The 16,717-nt window shown below is 40.6% G+C and overlaps 1 protein-coding gene across 1 annotated transcript; it reads right to left on the bottom strand.

The window, feature by feature from the left end:
- Window positions 1-6,680: 6,680 nt before the first annotated feature.
- LOC104215022 (probable inorganic phosphate transporter 1-7) lies at window positions 6,681-12,269 on the bottom strand. The gene is made up of 5 exons (XM_070149715.1): window positions 12,027-12,269; window positions 9,203-9,270; window positions 8,725-8,852; window positions 8,121-8,470; window positions 6,681-7,667 (listed from the first exon to the last, which is right to left on the bottom strand). The coding sequence occupies exons 1-5, from the start codon at window positions 12,267-12,269 to the stop codon at window positions 6,681-6,683; spliced, it is 1,776 nt and encodes a 591-aa protein (XP_070005816.1).
- Between the last annotated feature and the right edge of the window lie 4,448 nt (window positions 12,270-16,717).

The raw sequence follows: 16,717 nt of genomic DNA, 5'->3' as shown, positions 1-16,717 counted from the left end.
TAATCCGATAGAAATAATTAAAATAGTAGCACAAGCTAAATTATATTGATTCCATAATTTTTTACCTCGTCAGTGCATATAATTGAAATCCTTATTGAATATATTAAATTCATTCCTCTCGTTTTTTCGCATTTATAAAGCGTCGTATGTTGGGTATGCATCTTTTCCAAACACTATTATAGTACTATTATACTAGCAATACTATAGATTAATTATTGAAAATATCAGGTTCATTGCACTCGTTTTTATCATTCATTATAGAGCATTAATTTTCTAACTTTCTATGCATCATTTTCAGATAATTGCGTGATAGCGACAAAAGAATTATGTACAGAAAACCTAAGATATTGAGGGTCTGAGGTAGGGTAATTATTCTTGGGACAAACTATTAATGTTATAATAATAGTAGATGGAAATATAATACTAGTTCGACGCAAACTTTAAAAGGTGAACGCTTCGGAATGCTGCAGTAGGCCATAAGCAGACTAATATAAATGAATTTTTACATAATTAGTGGAAATTATCCTCCACGTCATGATAAAATTGTCCATGTGTACAGTGCCGGATTCAGAATTTTTAACTCGTGGGTGTTCAATTATTTTTCCTCTAAAGTTGCTACAAAGATTGGGTGCTCAATTAATATATTTATGTGAATTACTAATTTTTCTAACTAAATAATAGTGTTTGGTTCCAAAGTTAATTAATGGGCACTTGAGCACCGATAACCTTAAATGTAGATCCGCCATTGCCTATGTAACATAGACATAATGCACGGGATTGAGCCGTAGAATCATCCACTACACTTACGTTAATATAGGCTGCTTATATCACATGTCCTGTGATGCATGCGGCCATTCTCCGAACCCCACATGCTTTTAGCACCGGGCTACCGTTTTAGCGGAGATTAACCTACTATAATCTCCAATATTTATAGTCTAATCATATTAGTGGAAGTCTGTGACTTCCGGAAAATGTTTTCCTCTATACCAAACACACCCTACCACAATTTTCTGCAAGATGATCAATAATGCACATAAGATATTGAATTGATTTCAAAATACTTTCATTGTAGATAGGCAAATAGTAGATGCAAGAGTTTTCCAAAATAGCCAAATTTAATTGAGCGTAAACAAATTAAAAAGGAATTCTCTCTCTTCGCTCATGCTCTCGGCGCACGATAGTTAACGTGTACTGCTTGGTGTTTCCATGGCGAATGGCAGAGGAAAGGGACGCGGACGGGGTCGAGGAAGGCCCATAAAGATTACCATAGCTATCTATGGTAGCTCTGTGGGAGTTTGAATTCAAGCTGAGGAAAACTTGTCGGACAAAGAAGTTACACCAGAGGCAGTACAAGGAGCAAGCGGTGAAGCTGAATCTTCGTCGATGGGTTCGAAAGCGAAGAAGAAACTTGATCCGAGTACTACGGAAATGGCTAGCAGCTCTGTAGAGGTGCAGATTCAGCATGCAAGCAAGGAGATTGCTGGTTCAGTCAATAGAGAAGTGAAATTAGTACATGCAGCTAGTGAAATGGTAACGATGAAGAATAATCAACCTAAGGAAGCAGGTAATAAGCAAGGAAAAGCATGGACAAATCTATTTCAGAGGAATCGAGCAGTTGAAAATGGTATGTCTCTGGCTTACATACCTCCACAACTCATAGATGGCCAAGTTGTGGTTAAATTAGATAAAAGCGAGGTAGATCTGGAAACAGAGAAATGGAAGAGTGCGGTAATAGCATACATAATTGGGGAATCTCCAAGATATAATGCTATGAAGAGGTTCATTGGGGAAAATTGGGCGAATGTGGTTGAGCCAGATTTGTATTTACATGAGGAAGGGTACTATATTATCAAATTTCAAACTATTGATGACATGAGTGAAATTTTCTATTCTGGACCTTACACCTTTAACAATAGACCTATTATATTGAAGCCGCGGACACCAAATTTTGATTTCAATGAGGAGTTCCCCATTGAAATTCCTCTATGGGTTCAATTTCCTAATCTTCCTATGAACTGCTGGGGTCATGACCCTTTGAGTTGAGTGGCTAGTGCAATAGGTACTCCAATCTATGCGGATGAATGTATTGCAAAGAAAATGAGAGTATCCTTTGCAAGGATGATTATAGAAGTGAATATTACCAGAGAATTGCCTACTAAGATTACAGTCATGGATCCTAATGGAAGGACATTTATACAGGCAGTTAGGTATGACTGGAAACCTGAATTTTGTCAGAAATATTTAGTGGTTGGGCACAGATGTGGTTTGGAGCAACAACAATATAAGCAATAAGATAAGCAGCAAGGAAAGAGAAGAGAAGCAAATAAAGTTACCATGGAATGAAGATCAAAAAGACCAGTGAAAGAAGGGGTTAGTCAAACTAAGCAAGCAGAGGAGACTAGCCTACAGCAGATTGAACCCCAGAAGCTTGGTCAAGTAGGAGCTGTAGAGAATATACAACCAATGAATAATCAGACAACTGTTCAACAGGATAATATGCAGACACTCTCCCAGAATAGTCTATAGTGGAAAAACCAGTGGACAAAGGTAAGGCTATAGAGGACAGGATTGAGCTGGATATGGTAAACTTTCCAGCTTTATCAGCTATTACTATAAGGAATTCTTTTGATCCATTGAACAAGGGATCACGGTGTACTAACAATGTACCCCCTGATAAGGGTAAAGGTAGAATGACCTGCTGATTAAGTGGTTATTTTGGAATATTAGAGGGGTGAATAAGAGGTATAAACAAAAAGAGTTAAAAAAATACATTCGTAGCCAAAGAATAAAGTTAGCAGTTATAGTGCAAACAAGAGTTAAGGAACACAATGCTAGCAGAATTATAACAAAAATAATACCAGGATAGAACTATGCTACCAACTATCAAGATGCTTTAAATGGAAGGATATGGTTTACTTGGGATTCTCAGTGGTACAATGTTACTATCCTAAGTGTTGCAACTCAATTTATACACTGTTTGGTACAAGATAGGGTGGGGATAGTTGATTGTGCAGTTACATCTATATATGGATACAATACTATAGAACAAATGAAGTAGTTATGGAATGGCTTGAAGAGCATTGCAGCAGGAATCACAAAATGATGGTTGTTATGTGGGAATTTCAATGTAGTTCTATATACTAATGATAGGCTGATGGGTAACCCTATTACTTAAATAGAATTGTAGGACTTTGCTGATTGTGTAACTACTCTATCTTTAAATGAGCTAGCATGGACATATGATTATTGCACATGGTCTAACAAGCAATATGCTGCAGAAAGGATCAGCAGCAGGATTGACAGAGCTTTTGGCAATTATGAGTGGATAATGTAGTGGGGTCATGTGATCACTGAGTATGGATTGCCATATATATATCTGATCATAGTCCAATGTTGATTACTCTTCACTCAGCTTCTAAACCTGGTAAAATACCTTTCAGATTCTTTAATGTATGAGCAGATCATGACAGTTTTATATCCATTGTAGAAAGAGTCTGGAATCAATCATATACTAAGGGCAAAATGAAGAACATCTGGGTAAAACTGAAGGAACTAAGGCCTTTTTTCAGGACTCTAAATATTGAACACTTTAGAACTATTAGTATGAAGATTGAGCATGCCAAAATAAGCTTAGAGGAGGTGCAGCAGAAGATCAATGCAGCATACAATGACTCTCTGATTGAAGAAGAGAAAAGCTTGTTGCAGAGTTTAGAAAAATAGTCTCTTATTGAAGAAAGTGTATTAAGGCAGAAAGCAAGAACTAAGTGGATCAAACTGGGAGATTCAAATACAAAGTATTTTGTAGTTGTTATGAAAGAAAGAAGCCAGAGAAAATAAGTAAATGAACTTGTGTCAATTACAGGAGATAAGCTTATTCATCCAGAAAGCATAAAGCAAGAAGTGGTGGAATTCTATAAGTCTTTAATCGAATCAGCATCCTACTCTCTTCCTGCCATAAATAAAGTGATTATGAAGAATTGCCCAATATTATCACAATAACAGAAACTTGCTCTATGTGCTGAGGTTACTGACAAAGAGATTTATACTGGATTATGTGCTATTGATAGTGACAAAGCACCAGGAATTGATGGCTACAATTCTTATTTCTTCAAGAAGGCATCGGTGATTATTAAAAATGAAGTTAGCCAAGATATTCTTCAGTACTGAGAAATTATATAAAGCTGTGAATTGTACTTCTATCACATTGGTTCCTAAACTGGCTAATCTTAGTACAATAAAAGACTACAGACCTATTGCTTGTTGCTCTATGTTGTATAAACGGATCTCTAAAGTCTTAGCTGGCAGAATTCAACAAGTTATTGCATCAGTAATAAGTGAAGATCAAGCTGGTTTCATACCTGGTAGGAGGATAACAAATAACATTATACTAGCTCATGAGCTAGTTAAAGGTTACACAAGGAAAAATATTTCTGCTAGGTGCATGATCAAGATTGACCTTCAAAAATCTTATGATTCTGTTGAATGGAGTTTTTTGTAGCAAGTTATGATTGAAATGGTATTCCCAGCAAGGTTTGTGAACTGGATAATGGAGTGTGTAACAACTGTCAACTACATTGTCATGTTCAATGGAGAGCCTACCCCACCATTTGATGCTGCTAAGAGTCTAAGACAGGGAGATCCCATCTCTCCTTTCCTGTTTGCAATTTTAATTGAGTATCTTAGTAGAAGTCTCAACAAACTAAAGGAGGTAAAAAGTTTCAAGTTCCACCCCAGGTGTGCAAAGTTAGGGATTACTCACCTAAGCTATGCAGATGATCTTTTGCTATTTACTAGAGGTGATCTAAACTCTATCTCTCATATTCATGAATGTTTCAACCATTTCTCTCAGGTCTTTGGTTTACAAGCAAATTTGAAGAAGAGTTTACTGTATTTTGGAGGAGTTCAACAGAGTACCAAGTTAGAGATTATTCAAAAATTGGGCTACACAACTGGAGAGTTACCATTTAAGTATCTTGGTATTCCTCTTGCTACCAAGAAACTTTCTCTGATACAATGGTATCCTCTGGTAGAAAAGATAGTAGCAAGGATATCCTCATGGACTGCAAAGAAGCTTTCATATGCTGGAAGAGTGCAGTTGGTCCAAACTGTCCTATTTGATATTCAATCCTATTGGTCACAGCTATTCAACTTGCCTGCAAAAGTTATGAAGATGATAGAGGCCTACTGCAGGAGTTATATTTGGTCTGAGATCAATACCATTACAAAAAAGTCTTGGTGGCTTGGAGTCGGATGTGCACACCTAAGTCAAGTGGGGGCTTCGGTTTGATTAATCTATAAGTATGGAATAGGGCAGCTACATCAAAACTCTGTTGGGATGTAGCAAGTAAGCAAGACAGACTGTGGATCACGTGGATTCACATATTTTACATCAAAGATAAGAGACTAGAAGACATGGCAATCCTACAAGAGGCAAGCTGGATGGTCAGACAGGTACTGAGTGCCAGAACAGTCCTACAACAAGTACAACATAAACAGCAAACCAAAAAGAGCATGGTTAGACAGTTTTACATTCAGCTACTGAGAAATAGGCCTAGAGTCAACTGGAAGTGTATGATGTTTTAAATCAAAGCTAGACCTAAAGCCATATTCACAATGTGGCTACATTTGCATGAGAGACTTTTAACTGCAGATAGATTGATCAAATGGGGGGTAACTATGGATTCAAAATGTTCTCTATGTCAGCTTCATGATGAAACTAGAGACCATCTGTTTGTGAAATGCCTCTTTACTAAGGCAGTGTGGCAGAAGGTTTTACACTAGATGCAAAGACATGATGTAGTTCGAGATAACTGGGTGCAACATCAACAATGGATGATACAAAGTGCTAAAGGCAGATCTTATGAAGCTCATTTGTACCGAATGGTGTATGCAGAGGTTACACATAGTGTTTGGATTGAAAGGAATATGAGAATATTTCAACAGAGAAGCAGAAGTGTTGATAACATAGCTAGAGAAATAGCCTACATATGTAATGTGAGAGCTACCAAAGGAATTAGTAGTTTAGTTCAACATTTTATATTTCATTAGACATAGTATGTAGGTTTGAGATTGTTTCTTTGAGTTTCTGATAGATATAACTGCTGAGTTATAAAGCAGGCTATGAATTGTAAAGATTATTGGTGATTAAACAAAAATGTTAATTACCTAAAAAGAATAGTAGATGCAATCTTAATTGATGGCCCCATGGAACAAAAAGTTCACCTTTTTTTTATATTGTGATTTGTTAATGCAAGATTTTTCTATGATTTTATATAGTACATATCATAGTAACTTTGAAACTATTGCAATTACACATTTACTCTCTTCTTAATAGTTTAATATTAACATTTATATATTCGGAAACTATACCAAAAGTACTAGTATAATTTGCTATTCGTCTCATATTAATATGGTGAAAAAATACATGTTAATTAAAATATTAGTCAAAATTTATGTAGTTTGACTCTCGAAAAGCAAAACATAACAAGTAGAACGGCTAGAGTAATTTATAACTGATACCGGAACTTAAAGTATGATCCTACATAAAAGAGAGTAACAACCACTACCTAGAGTGTAACAAAATAAAAATATAATAGCTGAAAACTATGTAGAGAAAAAAAAAGCACCAAAAAGAGAAACAAGTTTTCCCTAAAAACTCTATCTATCTAATCCTATTTTGCTTAAGCTTCATCTGCATCATCATTTTCCCTTGACATTTCTTCAAGAGATTTCCCGTTAGATTCAGGAACCAAGAAAGTAAACAATGTACCCAAAAGATTAACAAATCCCAACACAATAAGAGAATTCTTCACTCCTATACCAGCAGTGTACCCTTCATCAACCTTACTCTTATCTTGTGGCTGAGCCAAATATAAAAACCCGAAAGCACCAACCATTGCCCCTAATTTTCCTGCTGCAGCCGATATTCCATGACATGTGGAACGTAATCTAGCTGGAAATATCTCAGCTGGCACGACAAATGTGGTCGAGTTAGGTCCAAAGTTCGCGAAAAAAAATGTCAATGAGTATAGGACAACGAATCCGATACGATTGTTGGGTTGAGTCCAATGGTTATAAGGAATGGCTAAAGCAAACATGAATGCTGTCATCATAGAGAAACCAAGTAATTGAATAGTAAACCTCCCAATTCTATCAATTAAAAAGACTGTGAACCAATACCCTGGCACTGTACTACATAGAGCAATAAGTGTTTGTGCTCTAGCAATTTTGAAAACTTCTTGAATTGCATTCATAGTATTGGCAGGAGGAATCCATCCGATTGCGCTAAAGATATCTTTTTGGAACAAATTTTGGCTATAAAATGCAATATCAAGAAGAAACCATGTACTTGTTGTGCCAAGTAAATGAAGTCCATGTCGACGAAGAAATTCTTTAGAAAATAAACCAAAATCATTGCCTGATTTTCCTCTAGTTGTAACAGCAATTTTAGGCTCTTCTTTTTGTTCTGTTTCAATATCAACTTGCATTACTTTTTCCATATCTGCAGTTGCTTGCTTTACATTCTTGGCAACTAAGGCAGTGTAACGAGCAGTTTCTGGCATCTTTGTTCTCCAATAGTAAGTGAGAATTGCAGGAAATGCTCCAACCATTAATATAATTCTCCAAACATAGTCTGCTTGTGGAACAATTGAACCAACTGAATCAACCTGTTAGAAATTACACAAGTAAACCATTAATTACTTTGGTTTAATTATTATAAATTGGCTAAATTCCTATTAGCTATATGTTGAGAGAAACAAGATCTCTAAAACGATCAAAATTGATAGTGATTTCTACTCAACAGTGTTTAGGTCACGGGTTCGAGCCGTGGAAACTTTGCAGAAATATAGGTAAGGTTGCATACATCCTCGGACCCCATGTTTAGCGGAAGCTTAGTGCACCGGACTGCCCTTTACTGTTCAAGAAACTCTGATGGATTAATTCAGGTATGTTTTCTGTTGGTAAGAGTATCTACAGGTAGTTTTAGCCCAACATTTTCCTAGTTAGGTCTTCAATGCTATGAAAATCATAAAATTCCACGATCCTAAAGTCATATAAGCATTTATGTTAGGTTGTTTATATTTTCAGGTTAAATACGATAAAATTCAAACACATCGTACTTTGTATGGAGGAGCCTTAAATCGGGCTTCGAATATTGCAGAGACCAGGATGGCAAAGATTCCTCCACCCAGAATACCGAATCCTTGCATAGCGAAAACAGCATCAATAAAAGCACCCCTTGTCTTTTTATTGGCATATTCAGACATAATGGTAGCTGAAAGAGGGTAATCACCACCAATACCAAATCCTAGCCAGAATCTGAAGAAGCAAAGTGTGGCTAACACTGTCTTTGGTTCTCTACCAAAAGAAAGACCAGAACCAATGGAACATAGACTCATGAGCATTAATGTTATGCCATAGACTTTTTTCCTGCCCAATTTGTCACCAAGCCAACCAAAAAAGAGTTGCCCTGCATTTCAGAAGAGATTCAAGATTTAAATTTAATAGGTTCGACCTGTTCCAAATTTCATATTGATTGAAACTTTATGATATGTATAAAAAATACTGAATCTAGTTGAATGCCCTGTTGAAAGGTAATACAGGGGTCCTAAGATGACTCAACGAGAACAACAGAAATCTCGTGTGGAAAGTAGGATAAAAGCTCGTTTAATTCTGATTTCCAGTATAAATACAGTAAATGTAAGCTACATATTCCGGCCTTACCTGTAAGGGTTCCAAAAAATGCAACTCCATTAACAGCTGCTGAAACACCAGGAGGTAAAGATCCAGGTTTTGGAGAGCCGTCAACATGATAGTAAATTCGGCCTAGTAATTTAGTACATTTGGAAGATCTTTAACTTTTATCTCTAAATTTAAGGTTAATTACATGACTGAGGATATGCTTTCAGCAAATAAAGTGAGGAAAAACAGTAAAATTCCTCGAAGGGTCTCAACAGGTCCGCACAAGGCCTCAAACATGGCATACAACCCAAAAAATAGTATAAATAGCTAAATTACGGAATATCATAAGGTTCCAAATCAAATACGCGACTTAATAGTCGCTACGGGACGGACCAAGTCACAATCCCTACCAGTGCACGCTCATACGCTCGTCATCTAGCATGTGCGTCACCGCATTTATCAAAACAAGTCAAATACCGAGGTTTGTAACCTCAGTTCCAGATTTACAATGTTTACTTACCTCAAACCGGTGAAAATACTACTTCGTGATGCCTTTGCCCCTCGTATTGGCCTCCACGATTGTTGAATCTATCCAAAAATCAGAATGAGGACGTCAAAATATGCCAAGGGAACGAAGCCCAAGCGAAAACAATCAAATAATACCAAGAATCCCGAAATTACCAAAACCCGACCCCCGGGACCACATCTCGGAATTCGATAATTTTTACATCAACGGAATCCTTATCCTCCTACGAGTCTATACATATCAAGAACACTAAGTTCGGAGTCCAAATGACCCCTCAAATCCCTATTTAAAGGTCTCTTAAACTCAAGCCCTAATCCCCAATTTTTAGCCCTTTAATTCCTTTAATTACAGCCTTAATCCATGAAATACTATCATAGAAATGAGTTTTAGGTCCAAAATCCTTACCTTAATGAAGTCTCCTTGATTTCTCTCTTCGAAATTGCCCAAACCTCCAAAATTCGTGCTTACATGTAAAGAAACCCTCTGAAAATCGCGAAGGCGAAAATATAACATTCTGACCCCAGTCATTTCCGCAGCTGGGTTACTTCAACCGCATCTGTGGTACCGCATTTGCGGTCAATGAGCCGCTTCTGCGGATTTCATTTAACTCAGCCAAAACGGCATCTGCAATGCCAATTACGTAGCTGCGCCTTCGCAGGTGCGGTCCCTACAACCGCATCTGCGGTTACTGCCTCCCAGGAATTTAGCCGCTTCTGCAATCACCTTGTCCGCATCTGCGGTCCAAAATCCGTAGGTGTGGAAACACCAGAAGCAGCAAAAATTTGCAACTTCACAAGTCTCAAACCTCTCCGTTAATCATCCGAAATTACCCCGAGGCCCCCGGGACCTCAACCAAAAGCACCAACATATCCTAATACCTTATTTAAACTTGTTCCAATCATCAAAACACCTCAAACAATATCAAATCACCCAAAACACATCGAATTCAAGCCAAACTTTCTAAAATCATCCAAATTTCGCTTTGATCAAAAACCCAACCAAACCACATCCGAATGACTTGCAAATTTGCATACACATCCCAAATGACCCAACGAAACTACTGCGAATTCCATGCCGATCCCTATATCAAAATCTCGCCTACCAACCGGAAATCGCCAAAATCTCAACTTCAGCAATTCAAGCCTAAACCTACTCCGAACCTCAAAAACCCATTCCGATCACACTCCTAATTCACAAATCACCTCCCGAAGCTAACCGAACCATCAGAACTCACATCTGAGCCCTCTAACACAGAAGTCAACATCCGGTTGATTTTTCCAACTTAAGCTTCCTCAAAAGAGACTAAGTGTCTCAAACCTTACCAAATTCATTCCGGATTCGATCCGACCAACCCGAGACCACATAACATGGATAAAAAAAGCATAAAGAAGCAGAAATGGGGAAAATAAAGCAGTAACTCATGAGACGACTGGCCAGATCGTCATATCCTCCCCAACTTAAACAAATGTTCGTCCTCGAACGAGTCAAGAAACATACCCGAAGCCTCAAACAGGTGAGGATATCTACTTCGCATCGCCTGCTCGGTCTCCCAGGTAGCCTCTTCCATGGGCCGACCTCTCCACTGCACTTTCACTGAAGCTATATCCTTTGACTTCAACTTTCGAACATGACGACCCAAAATAGTTACTGGCTCCACATCATAAGTCAAATCATCATCTAACTGAATCGTGCTGAAATCCAAAACATGAGACAGATCCCCAATGTATTTCCGGAGCATAGAAACATGGAATACCAGAGCATACTTGACAAGATGGGTGGAAAAGCAAGCTCATAATCCACCTCCCCAATCCTCTGAAGCACCTCAAAAGGCCCAATGAACCGAGGACTCAATTTCCCTTTCTTCCCGAATCTCATAACACCCTTCACGGGCGAAACCTTCAGTAAAACCTTCTCACCAACCATGTAGGACACATCTCAAACCTTCCTGTCAGCATAACTCTTTTGCCTCGACTGCGCTATATGAAGCCTCTCCTGAATCACCTTCACCTTCTCCAAAGCATCCTGCACCAAATCAGTCCCCAATATCCTAGCCTCACCGGACTCGAACCAACCAACTGGAGATCTACATCGCCTCCCATACAAAGCCTCAAATGGAGCCATCTGAATACTTGACTGGTAGCTGTTGTTATAAGCAAACTCTACAAGTGGTAGAAACTGATCCCATGACCCTCCAAATCAATGACACGGGCATGCAACATGTTCTCCAATATCTAAATAGTGCGCTCGGATTGCCCGTTCATCTGAGGATGAAAAGATGTGCTCAACTCAACCTAAGTACCCAACTCTCACTACACAGACCTCCAGAACTGCGAAGTAAACTGAGTGCCTCTATCTGAAATGATGGAAACCGGGACACCATGCAATCGAACAATCTCCCGGATATAGATCTCTGCCAACCGCTCTGAAGAATAGGTAGTATACACTGGAATGAAGTGTGCGGATTTGGTCAGCCGATCCACAATCACCCAAATAGCATCGAACTTCCTCAAAGTCCGCGGAAGTCCAACAACAAAATCCATAGCGATCCTCTCCCACTTCCACTCGGGAATATCCATTTGCTATAGCAAGCCACCCGGTCTCTGATGCTCATATTTCACCTACTGACAATCGAGACACCGAGCTACAAATCCCACTTGTTTTTCTTCATTCTTCTCCAACAATAGTGCTGCCTCAAATCCTGATACATCTTCGTGGAACCCAAATGAATGGAATACTGCGAGCTATGGGCCTCCTCCAGAATCAACTCCCGAAGACCATCCACATTGGGCACACAAATCCGGCCCTGCATCCTCAACACCCCATCATTTCCAATGGCCACATCTCTAACTTTGTCATGTTGAACTCTGTTCTTAAGGACAAACAAGTGTGGATCATCATACTGACGCTCTCTGATGCGATCATATAAGGAAGACTGAGAAACCACACAAGCCAATACCCGACTAGGCTCCGAAATATCTAGCCTCACAAACCGATTGACCAAGACCTGAACATCAAATGCAATAGGTCTCTCCCCAACTGGAATATATGCCAAACTCCCCATACTCACTGCCTTTCGGCTCAAAGCATCGGCCACCACATTGGCCTTTCTCGGATGATACAATATAGTGATATCATAATCCTTAAACAACTTTAACCATCTCCGCTGCCTCAAATTGAGATCCTTCGGTTTGAACAAGTGCTGGAGGCTACGATGATCAGTAAACACCTCACAAGACACACCATACAAGTAATGCCTCCAAATCTTTAACGCGTGAACTATGGAAGCCAACTCCAAATCATGAATGTGGTAGTTCTTCTCATGGGACTTCAACTGATGAGAAGCATAAGCAATAACTCTACCCTCCTGCATCAACACACAACCAATCCCAACTCTCGAAGCATCATAATACACAGTATATAAACCTGAAGCTGATTGCAAAACTAGCACTAGAGTTGTGGTTAAATCTGTCTTGAGCTTCTGAAAACTCTCCTCACACTCGTCCGACTATACAAATGAATCACCCTTCTGAGTCAACTTGGTCAAGGGCGATGCAATAGATGAGAATACCTGAACAAACCGGCGATAATAGCTTGTCAAGCCAAGAAAGTTGCGAATCTCTGTGGCTGAGGATGGTCTGGGCCAACTCTAAACCGCCTCTATTTTCTTCGGATCAACCTGAATACCCTCGTTGGACACCACGTGACCTAAGAAAGTCAATGAACTGAGACAAATCTCACACTTGGAGAATTTTGCATAAAGCTTCCCCTCCCTCAATCTCTGCAACACAACTCTCAAATTCTCTGTGTGTTCCTTCTGACTACGCAAATACACCAGAATATCATCAATGAAGATTATGACAAACGAGTCAAGATAAGGCCGGAACACGCTGTTCATCAAATACATGAACATTGCTGGGGCATTGGTCAGCCTGAAAGACATCACCAAGAACTAATAATGGCCATATCGGGTCCTGAAAGCTATCTTAAGAATATCCGAGTCCCTAATTTTCAACTGGTGATAACCTGAACGGAGATAAATCTTGGAGAACACCCTCGCTCCCTGAAGCTGGTCGAATAAATCCTCAATGCGAGGCAAATGATACTTGTTCCTAACTGTTACCTTGTTCAATTGCCTATAATCAATGCACATCCTCATAGTGTCATCCTTCTTCTTCACAAATAGAACCGGCGTACCCCAAGGTGATACACTAGGACGAATGAACCTCTTATCAAGGAGCTCCTGAAGCTGTCCTTTTAGTTCCTTCAACTCCGCTGGTGCCATACAATACAGAGGAATAGAAATGGGCTGAGTGTCCGGCACCAGGTCAATACCAAAATCAATATCCCTATCCGATGGCATTCCTAGCAGGTCTACAGGAAACACATCGGTAAAATCCCTCACAACTAGGACAAAATCAATACTGGGAGCCTCAGCTCCGACATCCCTTACAAAGGCTAGATACGAAAGACATCCCTTCCAAACTATAAGTTGGTCTTTCAAGAACGAGATCACTCTACTAGGAACATGATCAGTCACACCTCGCCACTCGATCCATGGCACACCCGGTATAGCTAATGTGACTGCCTTGGCATGACAGTCAAGAATAACATGACACGGAGATAACCAGTCCATGCCCAAAATGATATCGAAATTCACCATACACAATAATAAAAGATCCACTCGGGTCTCCAGACCCCTAATAGTCACCACAGACGACCGGTATACATGGTCTACGACGACAGTATCGCCCACTAGAGTAGATACATGAACAAGTGAAACAAAAGACTCACGGGGCGTATCTAGATAACATGCAAAGTATGATGACACATAAGAAAAGGTGGAACCGGGGTCAAAATAATATAGAGGCATCTCTGTGGTAGACTGAAACAATACTTGAAATCACGGCATTTGAAGCAACAACATCTGATCTACTCGGAAGAGCATAGAAACGGGCTTGACCACCACCTGATCGACCTCCCCCTCTAGGGCGACCCCTGGCTGACTGACCTCACCCCTAGCTGGCTGGGCGGGTGGTGAAGTAACTGGAGTAGAAATCAAGGGTTGATCCCTCTGCTGAGACTGGCTATCACGAAGGCGAGGACACTACCTCCTCAGATGCCGAAACTCTCCACACTCATACCAACTCCCTAGTGCTGGAGATGGGGACTGAAGGGAACCCCTGGCACCGTAGTGACCAGTAGAAGGACCTCGCATGGAAGAACCCTGCACTGATGGAGCAAGGGACGAACTCTAGGCTAGGAGGGCACTGAGTGATGAGTAGCCCTGATGAGAACCATGACCCGATGATACCCCACGATACCCTAGGCGAGCTGAATGAGCCTGCCTGAAGGGACGGCCTCTACCCTACTGGAACTGACCGCTCGAAGGAGCACTGCTGAAGCTACCAGACCCCCGAGGCTTCTTGTCCTCTCTCTCCTCTTGCTCCTGACGGCGAACCGACTCAATCTCATAGGCGATATCAACAACCTCCTCGAAAGTGGCACCTGTCACCCTCTCCCTAGTCATGAGAATCCAAAGCTGATATGTGAGACCATTAACAAACCTCATAATCCTCTCTCGATTTATGGGAACCAACCAAACCGCATGACAGGCTAACTCAGAGAACTGTATCTCATACTGCGTCACAGTCATCTCTCCCTAATGCAACTACTCGAACTGCCTACGCAGCTTTTCTCAGCGAGACTGTGGTACATACTTCTCCAGAAAGAAAATAGAGAACTGCTGCCAAGTAAGGGGAGCTGCACCAACAGGCCTACACCTCTCATACGCCTTCCACCAAGTGAATACAGCCCTAGAAAACTGAAAGGTGGTAAATGTCATACCACTGGTCTATAAAATCCCTGCTGTACGAAACATCCTCTGGCACTTATCCAAGAAACCCTGGGCATCCTCGTCTTCTGCATCACCGAATGTCGGAGGCTAGAGTCTACCAAACCTCTCAAGTCGATGCTGCTCGTCGTCCGGCATAACTGGTACCACAAACTCCTGAGCTGGTGCAACCGGCTAGGCTGGAGGCGCCCCCGGTGTCTGGAGTCCCTACATAACCTGCTCAGGTGTGCGAGCAACGGGATTCTGGGTGCCTCCCCCAGCCTGAGAAGTAGCTGCGGCTGTAGTAACTAAAATCGCCTGAGCCAAACTGGTACACACTTATAAGATCTGAGCTAAAGCCTTCTGAAGGCCTGGAATCACAATGGGCACAGCTGGTGCTGTTGTAGCGTCCACAACTGGGACCTGATCCTGAACTGGGGTAGCTGGTGGATCTGCAGGTGCTGCCCTAACTGCTCTACCCCTACCAAGGCCTCGACCACGTCCTTAGCCTCTGGTGACCCCAACTAGTGGAACTGGTGGTCGTCCACTCAGCCCGGTAGCTCGTGTCCTCACCATCTATGAAAGAATGGAATAATAGAAGTTTAGTATTCAGATCAACAAGTTCGCAAGACAAGAATTTCAAGAATATGAAAAATTTTCCTAAATGTTCTGCAGCCTCTCGAGGATAAATACAGATGTCTCTGTACTAATCCGTGGGACTCTACTAAACCGGCTCATGACTCGCGAGACCTATGTAACCTAGGCACTGATACCAACTTGTCACGACCCCAAATACCGGTCGTGATGGCTCCTATCACACTACTAGGCAAGCCAACTAATCAATTAACCATAACCCTTTTTCCTTTAACATTTAAGCCATTTTTCTAACAAAAGTTTTAAATACCAAATTTCACTATAAGCGTTAAAGCAACAAAAGATATGCGGAAAGTCAAAATAACAGGAAACTACACAGCCCCATTAATCTGGTGTCACGAGTCTAGAGACTCTAATACAAGCCTAAATACCTACTACATCAATAGTCTAGAAAATGCGGAAAGATAACAAGATAGGAGGGAGAAAACAGGGTTGCGGATGCTATGCAGCTACCTCAAAATCTCTAGCAACGCTGAATCAGCTGAAAGCCCTCACTCGGCCGCTCGACCACCTGGATCTTCACACAAGGTGTAGGGAGTAACGTGAGTATGCCAACTCAATTAGTAACTAAGGTAAATAAGGCCTGAAAGTAGTGATGAGCAATTCAAAAACATATAACTGAATAATCAACAGAATAACGGATCAACTTTACCGTTTAAAATCAGTTTCTTCATAAAATCAACATTTCCAATTTAAAACATTTGAAATTAGATACTTAGCAATATATATATCCAACTGCGCCTTATTAGAAAGGAGAGTGAAATCAGTGAAAACATCACAACAGGGCCCCTCGGGCAAGCAATCACCCAGAATATGGCCCCTCGAGCAGCCTCTCAGTCACTCGTGACTCAACTCTCGTCACTCGGTACTCACTCTCAGCACTCAGCTCCTTAATATTTCATAATAACAGAAATCACAGTAACCACTGTGGCGTGCAACCCGATCCATATGAGTATCGTTGCGGCGTGCGGCCCGATCCGTAATATATACATATAATAGGCTCACTATTTGGTTCTCAACCTCTC

Source organism: Nicotiana sylvestris, chromosome 6 (assembly GCF_000393655.2).
Source record: "Nicotiana sylvestris chromosome 6, ASM39365v2, whole genome shotgun sequence".
Classification (NCBI taxonomy): Eukaryota; Viridiplantae; Streptophyta; class Magnoliopsida; order Solanales; family Solanaceae; genus Nicotiana; species Nicotiana sylvestris.
This window is presented reverse-complemented; position numbering and strand designations above follow the sequence as displayed.

Excerpts from the sequence above, each read along its gene's own strand:
- LOC104215022 (XM_070149715.1), bottom strand. The coding sequence starts at position 12,269 with ATGGGGAGTTTGGCATATATTCCAGTTGGGGAGAGACCTATTGCATTT. Across the intron at positions 8,853-9,202 it reads AGTATTTTCACCGGTTTGAG|ATCTTCCAAATGTACTAAAT; the intron begins GTAAGTAAACAT and ends TAAAAGTTAAAG. Across the intron at positions 7,668-8,120 it reads TTAAGGCTCCTCCATACAAA|GTTGATTCAGTTGGTTCAAT; the intron begins GTACGATGTGTT and ends AATTTCTAACAG.